The 18486-nt window shown below is 50.2% G+C and overlaps 5 protein-coding genes across 5 annotated transcripts; 2 read left to right on the plus strand and 3 right to left on the minus strand.

The window, feature by feature from the left end:
- Nucleotides 1-256: 256 nt before the first annotated feature.
- Nucleotides 257-1246, minus strand: N7496_000948 (acetate uptake transporter family protein; the record flags this gene model as incomplete). Its single annotated transcript, XM_056693879.1, has 2 exons — nt 257-746; nt 849-1246. 2 exons carry the CDS (start codon nt 1244-1246, stop codon nt 257-259), a joined length of 888 nt encoding a protein of 295 aa, XP_056560608.1.
- Nucleotides 1247-10788: 9542 nt separating this feature from the next.
- On the plus strand, nt 10789-12362 carry N7496_000949 (putative MFS transporter; the record flags this gene model as incomplete). The annotated part of the gene is made up of 2 exons (XM_056693880.1): nt 10789-12291; nt 12351-12362. 2 exons carry the CDS (start codon nt 10789-10791, stop codon nt 12360-12362), a joined length of 1515 nt encoding a protein of 504 aa, XP_056560609.1.
- A 190-nt stretch (nt 12363-12552) lies between these two features.
- On the minus strand, nt 12553-13659 carry N7496_000950 (alkene reductase; the record flags this gene model as incomplete). Its single annotated transcript, XM_056693881.1, has 1 exon — nt 12553-13659. The coding sequence occupies one exon, from the start codon at nt 13657-13659 to the stop codon at nt 12553-12555; it is 1107 nt and encodes a 368-aa protein (XP_056560610.1).
- A 743-nt stretch (nt 13660-14402) lies between these two features.
- On the minus strand, nt 14403-16969 carry N7496_000951 (uncharacterized protein; the record flags this gene model as incomplete). The annotated part of the gene is made up of 5 exons (XM_056693882.1): nt 14403-14636; nt 14700-16465; nt 16521-16804; nt 16866-16905; nt 16960-16969. The coding sequence occupies 5 exons, from the start codon at nt 16967-16969 to the stop codon at nt 14403-14405; spliced, it is 2334 nt and encodes a 777-aa protein (XP_056560611.1).
- Nucleotides 16970-17160: 191 nt separating this feature from the next.
- On the plus strand, nt 17161-18167 carry N7496_000952 (uncharacterized protein; the record flags this gene model as incomplete). Its single annotated transcript, XM_056693883.1, has 2 exons — nt 17161-17643; nt 17712-18167. 2 exons carry the CDS (start codon nt 17161-17163, stop codon nt 18165-18167), a joined length of 939 nt encoding a protein of 312 aa, XP_056560612.1.
- Between the last annotated feature and the right edge of the window lie 319 nt (nt 18168-18486).

Consider the following 18486-nt stretch of genomic DNA (forward strand, 5'->3'; position numbering starts at 1 on the left):
TCCGAGCCATGGACAAGGAACAGAGAAGGTGACAAAGGCCTGTCTGCCAACCAGTCAAAACAGAGCACCACCGACAACGAACGAACGCGTCAACAGAACTTGCAGAACATCGATCCAAGACCAAAGCCTCGACGCACTTCTCTCCTCCTCGCCGCGGCTAGGATAGTACAAGCATGGAGGGGGGGTATATATCATCACATTACACGCGACCCAAAACGCGCTCAATCTCCAATACTCAACATTCAACGTCAACCATTTACGCCAACTCACGCTCGGTCTTGCCACGGCGGCTACGGCCAGTGGGGGACCAGGGGAAGTGAGCAACGGGGATGATGAAGAAGCTGTTGCTGTTATCAGCCAGACCAGCCAGGGCGTTGTACCAAGCGGCGAACGCAGCGAGGAAACCGAAGAAACCACCAGCCTTGGTGATGGCGGCGGTAGGGGCGCCATCGGTGCGGACCAGGTAGGCAATACCCAGCAGCAGGAAGGTCAAGTCCAGGAAGAAGAAGAGCAGGAAGAAGGCAACGGTCGAGCGGAGGGTGCAGAAGAGCAGGATGGTGGTGAAGATGAACCAGCCCATCAGGAACAGACCCATCGAATCATAGAAGAAGTCGGCACCGCCAGCCGACTCGAGCGAAGACACGATCTCGAAGCCACCAGGAGTCAGGACGATAGCGAAAGCGATCCAGAAACCACCATACGAAGACAGAGCAGTGGCACCGAAAGTGTTTCCGACAGCCATTTCCCTAGTGCGAAACCGAGTCAACATTGATTCGCACGAAGTTTGGGTTCATTGTTTTGAAATGGCAAATCTCCATTTCTTAACGGGAGTTTTGCGACAAACTTACCACATACCAGCGAGCAGCTGGACGAGACCACCATAACCGAAAGCGAGACCGACGACAATGTTGGGTTCGGTGAGACCGCGAGTACCCATGTTGATGGCACTCAGGACGAAAGTGGTGAGCGCGAAAGCGCACAGGCCGAGAGGAGCCGGGTTGGCAAACTTGCGGTTCTCAACGGACTTGTACAGACCGGGCTGGAACTCACCCCCGAATGGGCGAAGGCGAGCGTCCTCGGTGTTGACATGAGCCAGAGGCCCATAGCCGAAGCGAGCAGCGGCGCGAGCAACTTCGTGCTCCTCGGCCGACATCTGTGGGTGAACGGGAGCCGCAGCCACAGGAGCGGTGGCGCTGACGTCCTTCTCAAGGGCTCCGTTGTTGGTGGTAACTTCGGTAGAAGACATATTGATCGAGAATCACTAGGATCACCGAAGACAATTGATAATTAGGTATGTGTTTTTTGTTGTTTTTTCTTTTCAATAACAGGTATGACAACACAAAAGGGGGAGTTCAGCTCGCTGAACAATGAAAGGGTATAACACAGTTATACTAAGGGAGTTGAGGAAGGAGAAAGAAGCGATCAAATCAAAAGCCAATCAGCACTGCTGGATAGGTTTGATGAGGATGAAGAAGAGGAGGGGAGAAGAGAAGGAACCTGGAGGGGAGGTGCAACCGGAGGTATTATATCCGTGGAGCGAGCAGCAGCCAGCAGAGCGAGTCTGGCCTGGGAATAATAATCACTGCAAATCGGTCTCCAAGTTTACTACCCAAAAGGCGAATTGGGGGAAAACGGGGAACGGGGAACGGGTCCCAAAAGGCTCAGTTTTTTTTTTTCTTTCGGCTGTAGACCTCGGAGCTGGGTCACTAACCCGCTCAGCCGGACACGAACCCTCGTTGGACGAAAGGAAAAAAAAAAGGAAAATAATAATTGAGAGAAAAGAGGAAAAGTGGAGTTCTTTCCAGTGGACAACTTACCCGCTTTACTTGGGTTGTTTCAATAAATCGCAATGATGTGCAGCCGCAGGACCAGTCCCACTGACGCAGCGACGCTAACGGAGGTTAATTGAGTTGGAAGAGGAAGAGTGCAAAAAGTGGAAACTCCGACAGTCAAGGTAAGGAAAAATTGGGGGACAAAAAAGAGAGGACGAAGGGAAACAGTTGGGAATAATAGTAAATCAAATGCTAGGAAATTTTGGAGAAAGAACGAAGGGAAAACGGGTTGGTTTTCTGGTCAAAATGCAGTCAGCGAAAAGGACTGGGCTCTCTTACTAACTATATAACTACACATTTAGCCCACTAACGGTAGAATGCATGGCGCTTTGTTCAATGGCAATCTCCCTTGCTGGCGTTCCAGGACCCCTGGTTGCATGGGATCACGAAGCCGAGTCACAGAAGACGGGATGGTGGAACAGGGATTAGTAGTTAGTTGGGAGAAATGAGCAGAGGCCATTGCAGACGAGATCCAATATTAGGCTACATTGCTGTTTAGTGGTCATTGGCCACTCATACTACATCGTACATATACACCACGTACTTTGTACTACCGTCTCCCTAATTTTACTATTCCTCCAAGTGTTCCTGCAATAATCTTGAATAATCGATGATCAATGGCAGTGAATTCGTAATGTAATAAAATTAGCTTGTATAAAATACACCATGCCTCGAGGGGATTGGTATCTGACGTAGAGGATGTACAGGACGGGGGGGGACGACCACTTATTCTAATTGGTCACGGAGTTAAGGAAACCATGAAACGAGGGCGGAATGGCAAGAAATGGCAACAGAAGCCCGGGGAAAGGTCCTAAAGAAAAAGTGGGGGCACATCCGGGGACCCGGCTTGCTCGTTCATCTTTTGTCTGTCAGACAGCCAGACACTAATAGTATTTACATATCTTATTGGCAGAAGAGAGCAGTAGGCAATTGACTAAGGCAAATCCAAATTTGCCGCCGTAATACAGAAATAATACAGCACATACTGAAGGACTCTTTCTTCTTTCCTAATGAACGCAAAAGTACCTCGAGCCAGATGGGACAAAGTAGAGTTTGCGAGATCGACTTGCCAGTTCACGATTTTCCTCCATACATCATAGCTTTATACAGTATCCCCAGTTTCAGGTTCTTAACCAGTTTCAATTCAGTTTCCTGCAAATAAAATTGATCGCCAAATGCAACTTTGCCTCTTCGCATTCCATCTTCCTTTTTTGTTCTCTCTTTTTCCTACTGAACGCCATCAGCCTCCCAAGGCTTTTCGGGGAGAAAGTGGGTCCTCAGGGTCTTTTGCTCGTGACTCTGTCTCTCGGTAATTACCAATCATCTGGTAATTTTGCCCTTCGTCCGGCATCCCCGGCTGGATTTAACAAGTGGTGGAGATTATTATTCTGGGGGATTCTGAGAAAAGAGTATGGAGTACTCCATACAGAGTAGTTGTACATATATGCTTACTATTAGCTGGTGGCAATCTCATTTTCCCTTGAACGCTGGGCCTGTTCGGTCACCATAGTGGGGGGATGCTTGTTGATCCAGCGGAGACTGGTATAACTTCCATGAGGAATGAATGTGAACATACATAGCACTCCATAGACAAGACAATAATATGGAGGAACTAGTTATCTACTGACCACATAGTCAATCAGCTGGTCACAATCATTATGATGATCATTACTACAATTGCTACGGAAAACACCGCTAGTTGACTTGACCAGGTTGCCATGCCATACATCGCCAATAGCTAAACCTGTCACTAGCTTCATTGACCGTTCGAAGGGCTGACAATAAGTAACCATTTATTGCAAGCATGATCTGTGCTTGTTTATTATTCATTTCTGACCGACAGCGTTCTAACCCCCAAGCAGCAATTTGTGGAACTCGAGGGCGCATCAAAACAGAAAGCGATCCACCGGCTAATATGGGGTTCTTGGCAGGCTAAATCAGTCCAACCCCAATTACGCACCAATGATGGTTGTTGTTAATCAGACAAGAACCCATCAAGGCGCAACAAGGGCCTCGTTACAAATTGCAACGAAGGGGCCAGCTCTTAGTTAATTCGCTAGTATAGATTCCAGCCAGCTATTTCGTGTTTGTAGCGGTTTTAGTGGCTTTCTCTTGTCTCTCCCTCCAGACCAAGTGGGCACTTTTATGCAACCAACACAGACCAGCCCAGATCAGCCCCTCCTACTTGTAAGTCTTGTACAGTAGTTAGTCAAGTTAGGACTGTAACCCCTTTGCCCCTTTTTGAGTCTGGTCGGGTCATACGAGGCACGGAGCACTAATAATCACACCAACTCAACGATTTCCATAACATGATAACAAATCCATGTCAATCATGTCAATCATGCCAACTAACGTTAAATCTTCACCTCTAGACGCGTGGAGAACGATAATTCAACGTTCGCGGCCCCTCTATAGCTGGGCTATGCCAGTCTATCATCATTAAACCAAGCATTGTGCCGCCCACCGATTGACATTTGCCGTGTGGCCCTGTCTGTCATCTCCCAGACAAGAAAGAACACCAAAACACGACCAGGAAGAGCGCGTACGAGGACCGAGCTCAGATTTCCAAACCCAATTAAACTTTTGCGTCGGCCGTGTCGCACCACACCCGCGACCGCCGCTAGACCTTGCCAGGCCATCAGTCCGGCCCCTGCGGGGACAAGTCTCCTGCATTCAGAATCCCAGATCGGCCTGGCATTGGCAGATGGGGGCCGAGACTAAGCCATCCAGAGGCTAGCCATTGTGGTGCAACAGTTTGTGTTTGTTGTTGTTGTTTTTTTTCTCTTCTGGACTCTGGAGTTACACTACAAATTTCGTTGGGGGAAGAAAGATTCTCACTAGTTATGCGGGTTCAGCCGCGTATCCTCACTAAAGTGGGAACTAGACCTTCGAGGGGGCTTCGAGCTGCCACGCCCGACTCCACAGAAGCTCCGCCAAGAGAAGAAAAAAAAAACTTCGAAGCTCAAGCGTCCTACACCTTGAGCCACATGGTGGACTCTGGTGGACACGATGGACTCTTGCTGTCTCAGCAACGCTTCGGACTCGGCCCGTGTGAAAATCCTAGGCCCCATTTGGACTCCGATGGCTTGCGTATCAGATCGACTCACCCGGTCACAGACTCAAGGTTGTAACTTGTAGCCATGCTGCATGTATGTGTAAGGGGTTCACCGTCGTTGTTCTCCGAAGCTTATATGGGCCGGGCGTTGGGGCCCAGGCGGGACGAGGCTCGCGATGGAGTCTTTGTTTATTAGTTTATTCCAGATGAGTTCGTTCGGAACGAATCCCGTATGTTGGCCACCTTGGCAGTTATTCGCAGCGTTGCAAGCGCAAGCGCGGTGGACATCATCCATTGATGCGTGAAAAATTAACCACGGACAGAAAGACACCCGGCTAAAATAGTCCTAGGCAAACTAAGGAGAGTCATAACAATGACAAACAACTTTCCATTGAAATGAGTAATCCTGGCCAGCCATCCCAATAGCGCAGGCCACAGCTGCAAATATGGACAAGAATAGAATGAAAAAAGGACAAGTCATTAATGATCACGATAGGTCCATAAGACCTCTCTCTGGGCAGCAACAAGTCCAGTACCTTACCTCCCTCGCCATCACGGCTTGTCCATTGTACTGGGAACCAGTCCGCATCGCTACGTGCTGTACAAGCACCATACGCGATCCCCCCTTATACTATCCCCTTCGTCCGGGGTAGAGTCGATCTCGCAGCGCTGATTGACGGAGTTTCATAAACACCATCGTCCTGCATGCGTTTCGTGGCGCGCGCGACTTGCTGGATTGGAGTAAGCAGGTCAAAATAGACGTGTACACCTGGCACACCACAAGTCTAGGCGAGGCCAGCCATGGGGCGGAGGTGGCTTGCCCAGAAAATTAGGTGCCAGCAAAACATGTATCAACTTTGGTGGTGGGCTTGGCAGGACTTTGGACGGAGTACTCCGTGCTTCGTTTTCACTAGTCGCGTCTGTTAGCATGGTATATACTGTACAAGCCGTTGTGCAATTTTTTACCCTGCATCGGTGCTGGTTTCAGAGCCTTGTCGGGGATACAGTCATCAGGCGGGCCTAGGTTAATTGAGTCTATCAAGCCTAAGTGATGGTGGCTGTGTTAATTTGTTCAACTAGGATTCTCATTGGATTTAGGCTGCTCGGGCCGCTTTGGTCTTTGAATACCTGACCCCCCTCGCTGCAATGATACCCCGGAGGAATTATCACAGGATGCGGAGTGCATGTCAGCGCTATCTTGCCTTGACTCGACTGCCTGGTCGCTAATTCAGGCATGCGAGGGGTTTCGAGGTCGAAACATATCTATGGGATCCTTTCCCCGCACAAAAATTCGGGGAAAGAGATGAATGACCACTTTTTGGCCCTTCTTGCGTACTCCAGACAGCCTCCATGATGCAGGATACCAAGCATCGTGGCACTTTTTCCACGTGTCGAAGCGAACCTAGGAAGCGCCCGGCAATGCGACGCAGAACCGAACTTTGATTGGGGATCCGATTGAATTTCGATCTGGAATTCTAATTCCAAATGAGCCAGAAGCAGAAGTGCAGAATGTTCCACCCATTCAATAATCGGTCGATTAAACTCAAAAAGGGACCAGTTCAACCAATTTCAATTTCCTCACTGACCGCTAGAACCGATTGCAAGACCCGCTTGGAACCCAAGGACTTCTTCGACCAGCTCCATCGAGCGCAAATCCGCAATTCTACAATACTCCCCAAGGTTCCTCGAATCAGAAATAAGAACTAGCTTTTCCAACCGGATTCAATATTTGGCGATGATCACATACTCCGCTTCCCCGACACTGCAGCTCGCCCCCGAACAAGGATACCATTCTGTGCGGGGAAAGCTCCCTCAGCCCTGTACCGAGACGACCCCGACCATGCAAATGCACCAATAAGGCTACGATGGGCCAAATACATCGTGCCATAGTTGATCTATTTCGACAGATGGACTCACTAGCGAAGTTGAACTACTAGCCGAACTGTATCAAGTCACAAATCAACGTGGATGCTGGCCCTCCTTGGAGCTAATCGAGTCCATCGAGTCTTACGTTCCTCCCCCACGGTCTACTCATCTGACCCTTTGTCGTGCGGGGGATCAGCCCACCAACGACAACGAGACCAAGAAAGCAATATACTATGTATCCCAGTTCGACTCTTCGCCAGACCGAAACGACGTCAGCATCGCTGGCGCAGCAAACTGCCTAGACCGCGCATAACAGCCATTGCCAGTAGTGTTAGCGGGGTCCGGATTCTCTCGGCTCTAGGCAAAGAATCATCATCCTAGTCTACCCCATACACAGACGAAAAGAAGAAGCCTGCACCCATAAATTACGCTAGTTACAAAGTTCATGTATCGTATGATGCCAATAATCCCCAAGCCCCAAGCCCCACGCCCCCATACAGCCAACCCCAAACTAGTCGAGATTCTGGAAATCCATTCACCCCACGATCCTTGGAACACGCTTCGAAAGGGTTTCTTCGGGGGCTTCTTCGTGTTCAACTGCCAAGGCCTCGGCCCCGTATGAGCCCATCTCGCTGCTTTCGGCTCGGCGGAGCGGAAGAGAGTTCGGGTATGATGCTTTCGGGGTCCACTTTGCCATCTGGAAAACTGGAGGACTCGGTCGTGGTTTTGGTCCATGCCGCATCCGTCGGGGTCGGGGAAACCCCAGAATCCACGTTTGGGGAGTGGAAACTACCTCCGGGTTCTAACTAGGAGAACTAGCCACCTTCCTAGGTAATAACAGTACTATCAACTATAAGAATCAATCTATTACTCTAGAACAAAATGACCATATCAAAAAGATCATAACAAATAGCCATCTTGCACTCGCCCTCGATCTAATCCCCCCAGAATCACTTTGAAGAAATTTAGGTTAAGAAATTCGGACATAATTCAATTGGTTAACTAGATTAATCATCAAATAAAGACTTTGACAGGCTGTTTCCCGTTCATTATCCCGTAAACCTCCAATGATGGACGCGTTTACGAGTAAACATTTTGCTTCAACGGCCGGACGGAGACATGCCTTAGCAAATTCCCACGCTGTAAGCAGAAAATTTCTACAGCCTCGAAGATTTCTGAAGCCCCCTCCAGCAGCGATAGTACGCTCGTATGCCTCCTGGAGTTCATTAAACAACATCAAGTCGGTTCCTGAACCCTCATGTATATGACCAAATACGTGTAGCCTTGGTCGGACTCTCCAGAGCGTCTGTAAAAGATATGGACAGCCTAACTTGAGCAGATCAAGATAAGCAAATGGTGGAGTATGAGTAATAAGCACGTCGATTCCATCTGGTATTAAGCTAGTCCATATATCCTGATTTCGAGGGTATTGAAAAGCCCAATTACCGTGCCGGGTAGAATAAGGACTCCCGTAAACCCTAAACTGACGGCCATTCGGGCAGGAAATTGTTACTTCATCATTTTCCAGGTAGATAATATCGCCCCAGTCGAGCAGAGCTCGCTGAGAGGCTGCTTGGCCAGATGAATCATCCCATGTTGAGTCCAGTAATAGATCATGATTACCAGCAATCACGATTTTGATAGGGTGAGGTAGGGCGCGTAGCCAGCCGAGTGTTTTTTGGAGTTCCTGGAAAGACCCCGACTGTGTGAGATCACCAGCATGTATAAGGATATCTCCATCCGGAACACCGATCTGGTTGTTATGCGTATCGGAGATACAGATAACTGTGACGGGGCTGATAATAGGCATAGCTATAGCCTTTTACCAACTGTAAAGCGTTCGTGCGAGGAAGACGTAAGGATGAGCCCGGAATTTTTGCCACGGTCCTGGTCGCTGGCGATGAACGAGTTCGTGGAAGACTGGACATGACTGGAAAGTTGAGACCAGGAATCTATCGGTACCTAGTAACAAGCGAGCACATGAAGGATTGGTCTGTTTCGAATGAACGAGGTCCGGAGCTGGCCTCGATCGTCTAGGTCTGAGACTTGGAGTAGGAAGGGTGAGCGGTATCTGTAAAGGACTTAGTGTGCCACGAATGAACGGGCCAATCACATCGAAGCAAGCAAAAAGGTTACAGTAGAAATCCGCTCTGGTTCTATAACTCTTTATGCCAGGGTCTTTACGGGGACTTCCAAGGTTGGTTCAAACCTACATTAAATCCTGCCGCACTTCCGGTACGTAAGGGTATCCATTTTCCGCTGAAATTCCATTGATATCTGCTGCATGATACCAGGTATCATCGTTGTTGTGCCTTGAGTATTTTGCCTTGTATTGTATCTCGAATCCCTCTCAGTCTCGATGCGTAAACGTGGCAGGTTAGGTACTCTTCGAGCTCTTGTAGTGTTGTCGAATAACGATGATTTCCTCCGCCTCCCCATCTATCTTTGCCATAGACTTCTACTAGTGGTGCAAGGTCAGATGCCTGATCTTCTAATAGCTCCATCTTAGCGGCTAAATACAGCTTCTCAAGCGCTAATACTGGATGCACCTGACATTCGGCGGCAGTCCTATTTTCGAAGATCTATCAGCTGGTAGATTCCGTAAACGCAATACGGGGGATAGATTAGATTGTTGGGGGAAATGCGGGGATATGGAATGGGAGTTGCTGTACACAACTCAGTGTAGCAGAGTAGTATGGAGTTTACAGTAGTAGTATAGTGTGAATAAGTCAAATAAAATGATTGCGAATCAGTGCCAATCCCCCGCATGCACATGGTGAACTAGGTGCATATCAAGATGAAAATAGTAGGGCCAAAGCAAACAAATGAAGTGTGTGAACACCTGCATTCGGGTTTCATGCTAGCGACATGCAATATATAGATCGGCTAGCCGCTATTTGAGATTCTATTTTGGATCAATGTGAAGTTGGTGCTGAGTATAGTCCCGAGAATACTCCCCAAGTAGACTGCCTGACCATTCACCATTGACCGACTTTGAATCTCGGATCTACGGAGTGCCGTAAGTCACGATAGAGTTATATAATGGAATACTCTGCTGGTCTATTCCTATTAAGTCAGTGTGATGTTATACTCCAACTGTATACAACTGGTTGGTATCCTAGGGTGATCGGCGATGCTGTCGAGTGGAGCGAAAGCGATAGAGATGATGCGGCGAAGGATCCCAAAATTGAGGATCTTCAACTGAGGACAGCGAGGATAATGAAGAAGCTCTGGTCTCAACCAGAATTGATTTTCATCCTTTCGGGCAAAAGATACCAGTTGTCTAGGTTTTGCTCCTTGCCCATAATCTCCGCACTTGCTAAGTTGCCGAGTATCGATAAGTGGGTGTTTCCAATCGTGAACCTGCCCACTCTTGTTCTTATCAATCAATCTGCAATTCCCTTCGGAGAAGCTCCGAATTTGCCGGTCGACTTAGCTGGCAAGTCCCATGCCTCCAAAGTGCATTGAGTGAATTGATGATTGGACCCTCCTATGAGCTTCCCGCCTCCTACTCCAAGTTCTGATCAAAGATGCGGGGTCTACAGCACAGTTATCTCCCTTGTCTACACCACCTTCCCAATCAGGTTTAACCACCTAGCCGACGAGCCTGTCATATTCATCACAGCTCAAGTTGATCTGCTATCGGTACTTCTAAGGAAACTGCTTTCCTTCTGCCGAGCAGAAAAGCACAGCCAACCATAAAGCTGCGATCGGCCGACTTGTCTGTGCACCTCCCTATCATGGGCGGAACAACCCGCGCCTCCGCATATCAATGGCACCTCAAGGATCAAGTTGCTCTTTGAGGCATTGCGGCTTGTGTTATCAGTTGCAATTGATGGCAGTGCTCGGCAGATGAGCGTGTTGAAATGCCTCGTTATCTCGAGATGTTGCGTGCGGGGGTGGTAGTCTGGAGGTTGAAATGGGCCAGCCTCGCACTAGGGGTTTATTCCTCTAGTAGAGCCCTGAACCCTTTTTAAGGAGACTCATTGAACCCTGATCTGAGATAAATCAGAGGTCTTGAGAGGCAATTGAAAGATGGGACTCGTTGAGGAAGAGCGAACGCACTCGATTGCGAATCACTCGGTTGATTTGGACGTCAAGAATGGCGCGCTACTAGAGGGCAAGGCAGATGCAGCCCTCGAGTTCCTACGCGATGAAGATACCGCGATCGCAGTCGAAATCAACGAGAAGACTCTCGTCCGCAAGATTGACTGGATGATCATGCCGTTAATGTGGGCAGCGTACAACCTGCAATATCTCGACAAGGTGCTCATCAACTATGCATCCGTAATGGGTCTACTAAGCGACACCAACATGCGAACGAACCAATTCTCCAATCTAACCCTCGCTTTCTACGTGACATATCTATTCTTCGAGTTGCCGACTGGTTATCTCATGCAGCGATTACCGACTGCGAAATACCTGGGCTTCAACGTTATGCTATGGGGTCTGATGACAACGCTGAACTGTTCGGCAAAGAACTTTGGGGGATTGATGACACTGCGAGTACTACTCGGATGCTTCGAAAGTGCCATTGCACCGGCTTTAATCCTCATCACTTCCATGTGGTACAAAAGGAACGAACAGCCAAAGCGAATGGGAATCTGGTATCTCGGCACCGGCACGGCATCCATCATGGGCGCCCTGGTAGCATACGGCCTGCTCTTCTACACAAGTGATCACTTCAAGTCATGGCAAATCATGTTTTTAATCTTCGGACTAATCACAATCGCCGTGGGCATCTGCATCGTCATTTTCCTGCCCGATAATCCTATGACCTCGCGATTAACGCACGCCGAGAAGGTCCTAGCGATTGAGCGGCTGCGCGAGAACCGCACCGGTATCGAGAACAAGCATTTCAAGTGGCGTCAATCCATCGAGGTCTTTAAAGATCCGCAGACGTATCTGATCGCCATAGTCGTAACGGCCATGGACGTACCCAACGCCGCGGTTAGCAGCTTCACGTCGTTGATCATCAAGAACATCGGGTTCACTACCAAGGAAACCGAGCTCCTGAACGTTCCTAACGGAGTCGTCAGCATTATCAGTATCTTGACAGTCACATATCTCGCATCTCGCTACGACCAGCGCTGCCTGTGTGTAGTTCTCGCGTTAGTGGGCGGCTTACTAGGTGGCTGTCTCCTCGCATTCTCGCCCAAGGACATGAAAGCCGCTCAGCTGGCCGGCAATTATCTCACTCAAATCACCGGTTCTGCTCTGCCACTCATGTACTCCATAGCAGGTGCCAATGTTGCCGGACATACGAAGAAGATCACCATGAACGCAATCCTGCTCATGTCCTTCTGTCTGGGTAATATTCTGGGCCCGCTTACCTTCCGCACGCAGGACGAGCCTGATTATATCCCCGCGAAGATTGCGCTCGTTGCTACTATCTCGGTGGCGATTATCTTCGTACTGCTTTTGCGGGTTTACTACGGTTGGGAGAACCGGCGCAGGGATCGACGACATGAAGGCGAGACGCATGTGCAGAACTCGGAGTTTTTGGATCTGACTGATCGGGAGAATCCAGAGTTTCGGGTAAGTTTATCCAAATCTTTTACTCTGATAAATGGGCTGTTTTCTGACTGCGACTATAGTACAAGTTGTAGATGTGATGTCGGAAGGACAGTCCAACATAATATGGATTACAAATGCTGCGGGGGAGGACATGTACATATTCGAAAGTATTTCAAATTTGAACAAATTATATACATGTATATGTTGTTCTAATCTATCATCAAACGCAGCGCTATGCAATCATAAACAAAAACAAGACAATGGCTCTATATCCAAGCTCAATCAAGCCGCGGCCTCAACAGTCTTCTTATACTCAGCACTGAACTCCCAGTCGTTATATCCCTTAGGGTTCTTCGGCAGGTACAGCACATCACGGCTATGGGGCACGAGAGGCACATTCTCCTTAATACGGAACGGCAGGTCCGGGTTGGAGGTAAACGGCCGACCAAACCCAATAACAACCTCATGATCCTTATACTTCTGATCAACAGCCTCCTTGGCCGACGCAGGCTGATATCCACCAGCAATCACAACGGGACCCGCATCTTGGTAAGCATCCAGGAAGAACTGCAGTTCATCCGCAGACTCGGTATCAGCATTACCAGCAATGCGGCCCTCAACCACGTGGGTATAAGCCAGCTTCAGCGGGGCCAGCTCGCGCGCCAGATACTCGAATTGCGGGTGCGGGTTCTCCATCCTCATTCCCTGGAAGGTACTGTAGGGACTGAAGCGGATAGCTGTACGGTCTGCGCCGATAGCATCGGACACGGCGCGAGTGATTTCGATTGCGAAGCGCGCGCGGTTCTCGACGCTGCCACCCCAGCGGTCGGTGCGCTTGTTGGTAACGTCTTGGATGAATTGATCAATCAGGTAGCCGTTCGCACCGTGGATCTCGACACCGTCAAAGCCCGCAGCGACGGCATTGCGCGCAGCCTGCGCGTAATCCTGAATATAAGACTGGATTTCCTCCTCAGTCAGCGGGCGCGGGATCGGCGCTTCGCTAGACACGGGAATATCACTGGCAGAGACGAGATCGAATCCAGAGGCCTTGAGGAGGTCTGCGCTTCCGACACGGCCCAAGGCCCACAGCTGCATGTAGATGTAGGAGCCCTTGGCGTGGACGGCGTCGGTGACTTCCTTCCAGGCGGCGATCTGGGCGTCGTTCCAGATACCGGGGACGTTGGCGTAGAGGCCGGCTTGCGGGGTGATCAGGGTTGCTTCAGTGATGAGGAGGGTTCCTGGTGTGGAGGCACGCTGGGCGTAGTGCTCCTTGACGAGGGGGAGGGGAACGTGGTCGTCGCTAACGCGGAAGCGGGTCATTGGTGCCATTGCGATGCGGTTTTGGAGCTCCATGCGTCCGACGCGGAGGGGGGTGAAAAGCTTGGTCATTGTGGATGAGGTGGGTGGTTGCTGTGCGAGATGGGATGTATAGACTGTGTATAGATGGGATGGTAATGGGAGGATGGGAGAGTCAATTGACAATTGAGGACTCAATTGAAGTGATGGGTTTGAATGAAGTATGTTATCGAGGTAGAGAAGGACGAGTATCGTTGTTATATAGTCTTTGCCCCTCGGCCTTCAATACGTGGTTAGTAAAAGATCCACCGATCCACAGGTGATGACTTGAGGATGATTTATAATGGAGCATTTTTTTCATCCGAGCATAAAAAATTAAGCAATGGGAATGGACGAATAGCGTGGATCCAACATGGCTGAAAATGTCCCCGAGCCGGCAAATGCGGTGCCGAGTTTCCCTTTTTCTTCGACTGCGTTCCACATCAAACTACTGGCTCCATATACAAGAAACCTCCGTCTTCCAATAAGAAGAGAGAACTGTCTATGCAGATTATTAATCTAGAAAATTGTGCAAAGTCCTTTTTAAGGTTACTGTAGGACTGACAAACAGAACAAACCCGGGCTTTCGGCTTGATGCTCGCCACTTGATTTCTCATCTTTCGAAATAGAACAACAACAACACACCAACACGTAGTACCCGACTCGTGCAACAGAATAACGCCATACCCCATCGCTAACTCGCTTCAAAAACTGGTATCACGACATCACGGTATCACGAATGACGAATCACGAAATAACGACTCCAGATAATGGAACCCCTCCAATAAAATACAAAATCACGATCGCTCCAGGCGCCGCGCCGTCGCTTCAAGTTGCTGATTAAAGGCCCGGATCTGGTTCAACAGTCCTCCCTGTGAACCAGGGGCCCGACAGCTCACATCATCAGCCACAGTGCGAAGCATGAATTCAAGGTCTCCAGGAGAGACCTCGGTGCTAGGTTCACCACGGTGCTGGCTGCGATCGAGTGCCATTTCGAGGCTATGCAGCGAGTTGTTAATGGTATTGCGCGCCTGTGGTCATTGTTAGTTCTCACGTAGTTTCAATGTAGTCCTCATATAAAATAGAACACTTACCGTCTTTGCACTCTCCTCCTCCATATGCTTGGCGCGCACCGCATCCATTTGTATAGCTATACTCTCTCGCTCTTTCCGTACCTTGTACAGATGAGTCCGCAGATCCATCATATCACGCTTCGCCTTTCGGAGCTGCATCCCCAGCACAAAGTTGCTGTCGAGGATCTCGCTCAGATCCAAGAGACGACTGTCCAATTCCAATCCAAATGCCTCCACGGCCTTGCGCTTCCGGGACCACTCGGCACGTTTCTGAGCATTAGTCTCGTTCTCGATTCCGGTCTTGAGTTTGTCAAGAGTCTTCTCTAACGTCTCTCGACAAATCTGGCCCAGTACATCCGCCGGGTTGACGCCACCGCGTGTAGGCAATTTGGTATTCAGGCGAGATACGAGCCCATCGGGGGACTCCTCGTCTTCGCCGCCAGAGCCCTCGGCAGAAGCATACATCGCATCCAGAGCAGAAGCATTAGCAAGACGATGAACGGTGACGGGAACGGTTTCGCCTCGAGGTTGTCTTGTCTTCCGCCGTGGCTCTTGTGCTGCCTCAGTGTCAGGTTGCTCTTCTGTAGGTGTTCCCTCGGGTTCTGCAGCTTGCTTGCCCTTTCTCTTGTTTGACCGACCACGCCGAGATTTTGGAGGACCAGCTTCCGTCTCGGTATGTACATCTGCCGGTGGTGTTGGCACTGGTTCTTGGCTAGCATCATGCTCAGGCTCAACCGATGCCGATTGTGATCGCGTGCCTCTTTTCTTGGGTCCTTTGCGGCCGTGGCGTGTGGCTGCATTGGATGTCCTGCTTACAGACGTCGTAGATCCAGTCGGACTCCCTGAACGATCTTGAACTTCCGTCGCTTTAGCCGTCTTCCCAATGGGTGATGGTTTTTGTCGGAGTCGTCTGGTTTTGGGTCCTGCCTCAGTCTCGCTGGTTTCCGGAACATTTGGCACTTCAACTTCAGGATTCGCCTCTCCTGCGTTTGTCTCTGTCGTCGCCTGGGCAGGAGAAGGTCTCCTACGGGTGCGTTTAGTCTTCGAAGATGCTTGAGAAGTAGCATCCACTAGCTCGTTCCGCGTCTCGGCCTCAAGGTCTTGACCTGTCGTTTGTGTAGTCGCATCGTCCGCGGGCTGTGAGCTCTTGCCCTTGGCATTGCGAGTCCGGTTGGGCTTAGACTTCGCTTGGGCCTTATCTCGAGATGATGGCCTTTGGACTGTTTGGTTACCACTCTCCAAATCCGCAGTGATCGGGCGGGTGGTTTCTAATTTTTGTTGTTCTGCATTCGCGGTCGCATCGGCTGCCGAGGATTGACTAGTTTCGGTCGCATCTGAACTCGACTGGTTGTCGCTTCGGGCAGCTGGTGAACTAGACTTCCTTGGTGGTCTCTTGGCCAACCGTGCTTGTTCCTCTTTCGCCGAAACTTCGTCGTGCCGTGGTGATCGACTCTTTCGCCGTTTCTCACGCAGTGGCACCTTGGACGATCCAGATCGGCCAGGGGTTGTAGCGTCATTCTGTGCAGGTTCCAAAATATTTGCCGGGCCACTCCCCGTTCCATTCGTGCCTTTGTCACCCTCTGTCTGTTTCTGGTCGTCGGTCGAGACGCCTGGCTGAGGATTCGTTTCTGGTAGAGTCGCCGGTATGAGGGTTTCCATTGAAAGAGCATCCACGCTCATGCGTGAGGGTGCCTCTTTATCGCCATTCTGCGCTGCTTTTGACAGCAAATTCCCGGATGCAGCTATTGGAGGACGCGAGAGGGTAGTAGACTCCTGACTTGGCTGGCCTGCCGTGGCAGCGTTAGTAAAAAGGTGTCGCGCGGTTCATGGGTCATAACGAACTGATCTTCCTCCTTTTGTTGCTGCGCTGCTGCGCAGACTCCTCGTCAGCGGGTATATCGTATGGTGAAGGGCGCTCTGGTTGTGCGTTTCGCGCGCTTCCTGGTGTGCGCCGTATCCTGCCATCCGTTTGCGATCCTGGTGGTGTTGTTGTCGCGAGCGGCGCAGTCTCGGTTTGCGATGGTTGTATCGGCTCAGGGAAAAGAGATAGCGCAGCAGAATCTGATCGCCCAGTTGCAGCGCCTCCAAAAGAAAACCCGAAATCAATTGCCTTCGTCTTGTGTGTCCTATCCTGCGGGTTAGCTTGCACGTTCCTATGTTATGATTTCGCGGGGTAAAGGCGCGTACCCAGCTCCGCGCTGGCGCATTTTCAGCCGCTCCTCTCGCGCTGTAAATAGTTATCAGACCAATGCATTATAAATCGAGGTTCATTCGCACGTACTGGAAGCCATTGTGGAGGAACGGCGTCGAGATAGACGCGTCGTGTTGATGTTGGAGAAGCAAAAGATGGCCGCGGCGGTCGGCCCCAAGAAGGTCCATCGAAGCCGATCCATTTTTGTCCCGATTTCTCCGCAACGCTCCAGAAGAGTCGCCCTCCTACGATCCTACGCCTTTCCTTCTATCGTCGCATACCTCGTTCTCAATGGGTTGGTTTTGGGGTGACAACAAGAGCGATCCTGTCAAGAAGCTTGACCCTGGCCTTCGAGAGTTCCTCGAGCAGGAGACGCCCGATAAATATGTGCCTGCACCCGACTTGAAGCAACCGTCACCTACGCCGGCGCCCGCGCACTCCCCCGACTCACAAGAAGCCGATGAGTCCTCGAAACCGAATGTCCCTGCTGCATCTCTATACCAGGATGGCCGCTATGCCGATCTGTGGAAGACCTACAAACCACCGAGCAATATCGATAGTACTTCCGGAGTCCGCGCGGCGGAGCGAGTGATCGAAAAGAACAAGGAGTACGGGGATACTGTGCAGCGAGCAGCGATGGAGAATTGCGCTCTGGAACACGAGGCTTTGACCTTCTGCTTCAAGACTGGAAATTGGAAGAAGCAGATTGAGGCCCGGTTGACTATGTGCTCAGCGGAGAATGCCACTTTCTCGCGATGCTACCAAACACAAAGCGTCAGTACTCCTTGATGCCGATATTGTCGCCATTTTTTACTGTCGGAACCATACTGATATCTGTACAGAAATTCCTCCAGGCGCTGGGCTACGCTGCATCCTTCGAAGACGATGCCGAAAAGGAAGAGCGGATTCAAATGCATGCCGATACACTATACCACCAAATGCTGGACTATGAGAAGAAGGTGAAGGAGGCTAAGGAAGCCGGCGTTGAACCACCTCCACTCACCTCACTCTTTAATCCTGAAAAGCCATCTCATATCGAAGGCGTGGCTGGCACCCAGGTTGAAATCCCTGGCGGCGAGGCTGTTCCACCTGGTTTCAAGCCATCTAAGCCCCTGATCAAGCTCACGCCTCATGAACGTGAGCTAGAGATTCGATCGCATAATGCCCATCTGGAGCAACAGAAGCTGTTTGCTGAGGAGGCCACCCCATTCATGAAGAACCAAGCGGATGCTCGGACGAAGAGACAGGAGAAGGCCGTCAGCTGGTTTGGAGAGACGATTGGAAAGTGGGTCTCATAGTAGGAAAGAGTACGAGATGAATCTGTAATTCTAGCTTTTATGCAAAATCCTGTAACTATCTATTACTATACGCATGGGAAATGGCGATATGAGGCGTTCTGACTTGAGCTCGTTGAATTTGGTCTGGCTATATATCGTGTGGTCATTATTCCTTTTCTCAGCCACCACCTCTTTCAATTAACCCCGAGAGGTAATACCAGCCATTAAGTAAAAAAAAAATCAACTCTAAAATGGTGGCCACCACGTGTAACTATTTAATCAAATTGGGAAGATCCTCTCCGTTGAAAGAACCCTCCTCTTCCACTCACCAATCGTGGCT

Source organism: Penicillium cataractarum (assembly GCF_028827025.1).
Source record: "Penicillium cataractarum strain IBT 29864 chromosome Unknown utg000001l, whole genome shotgun sequence".
NCBI lineage: Eukaryota > Fungi > Ascomycota > Eurotiomycetes > Eurotiales > Aspergillaceae > Penicillium > Penicillium cataractarum.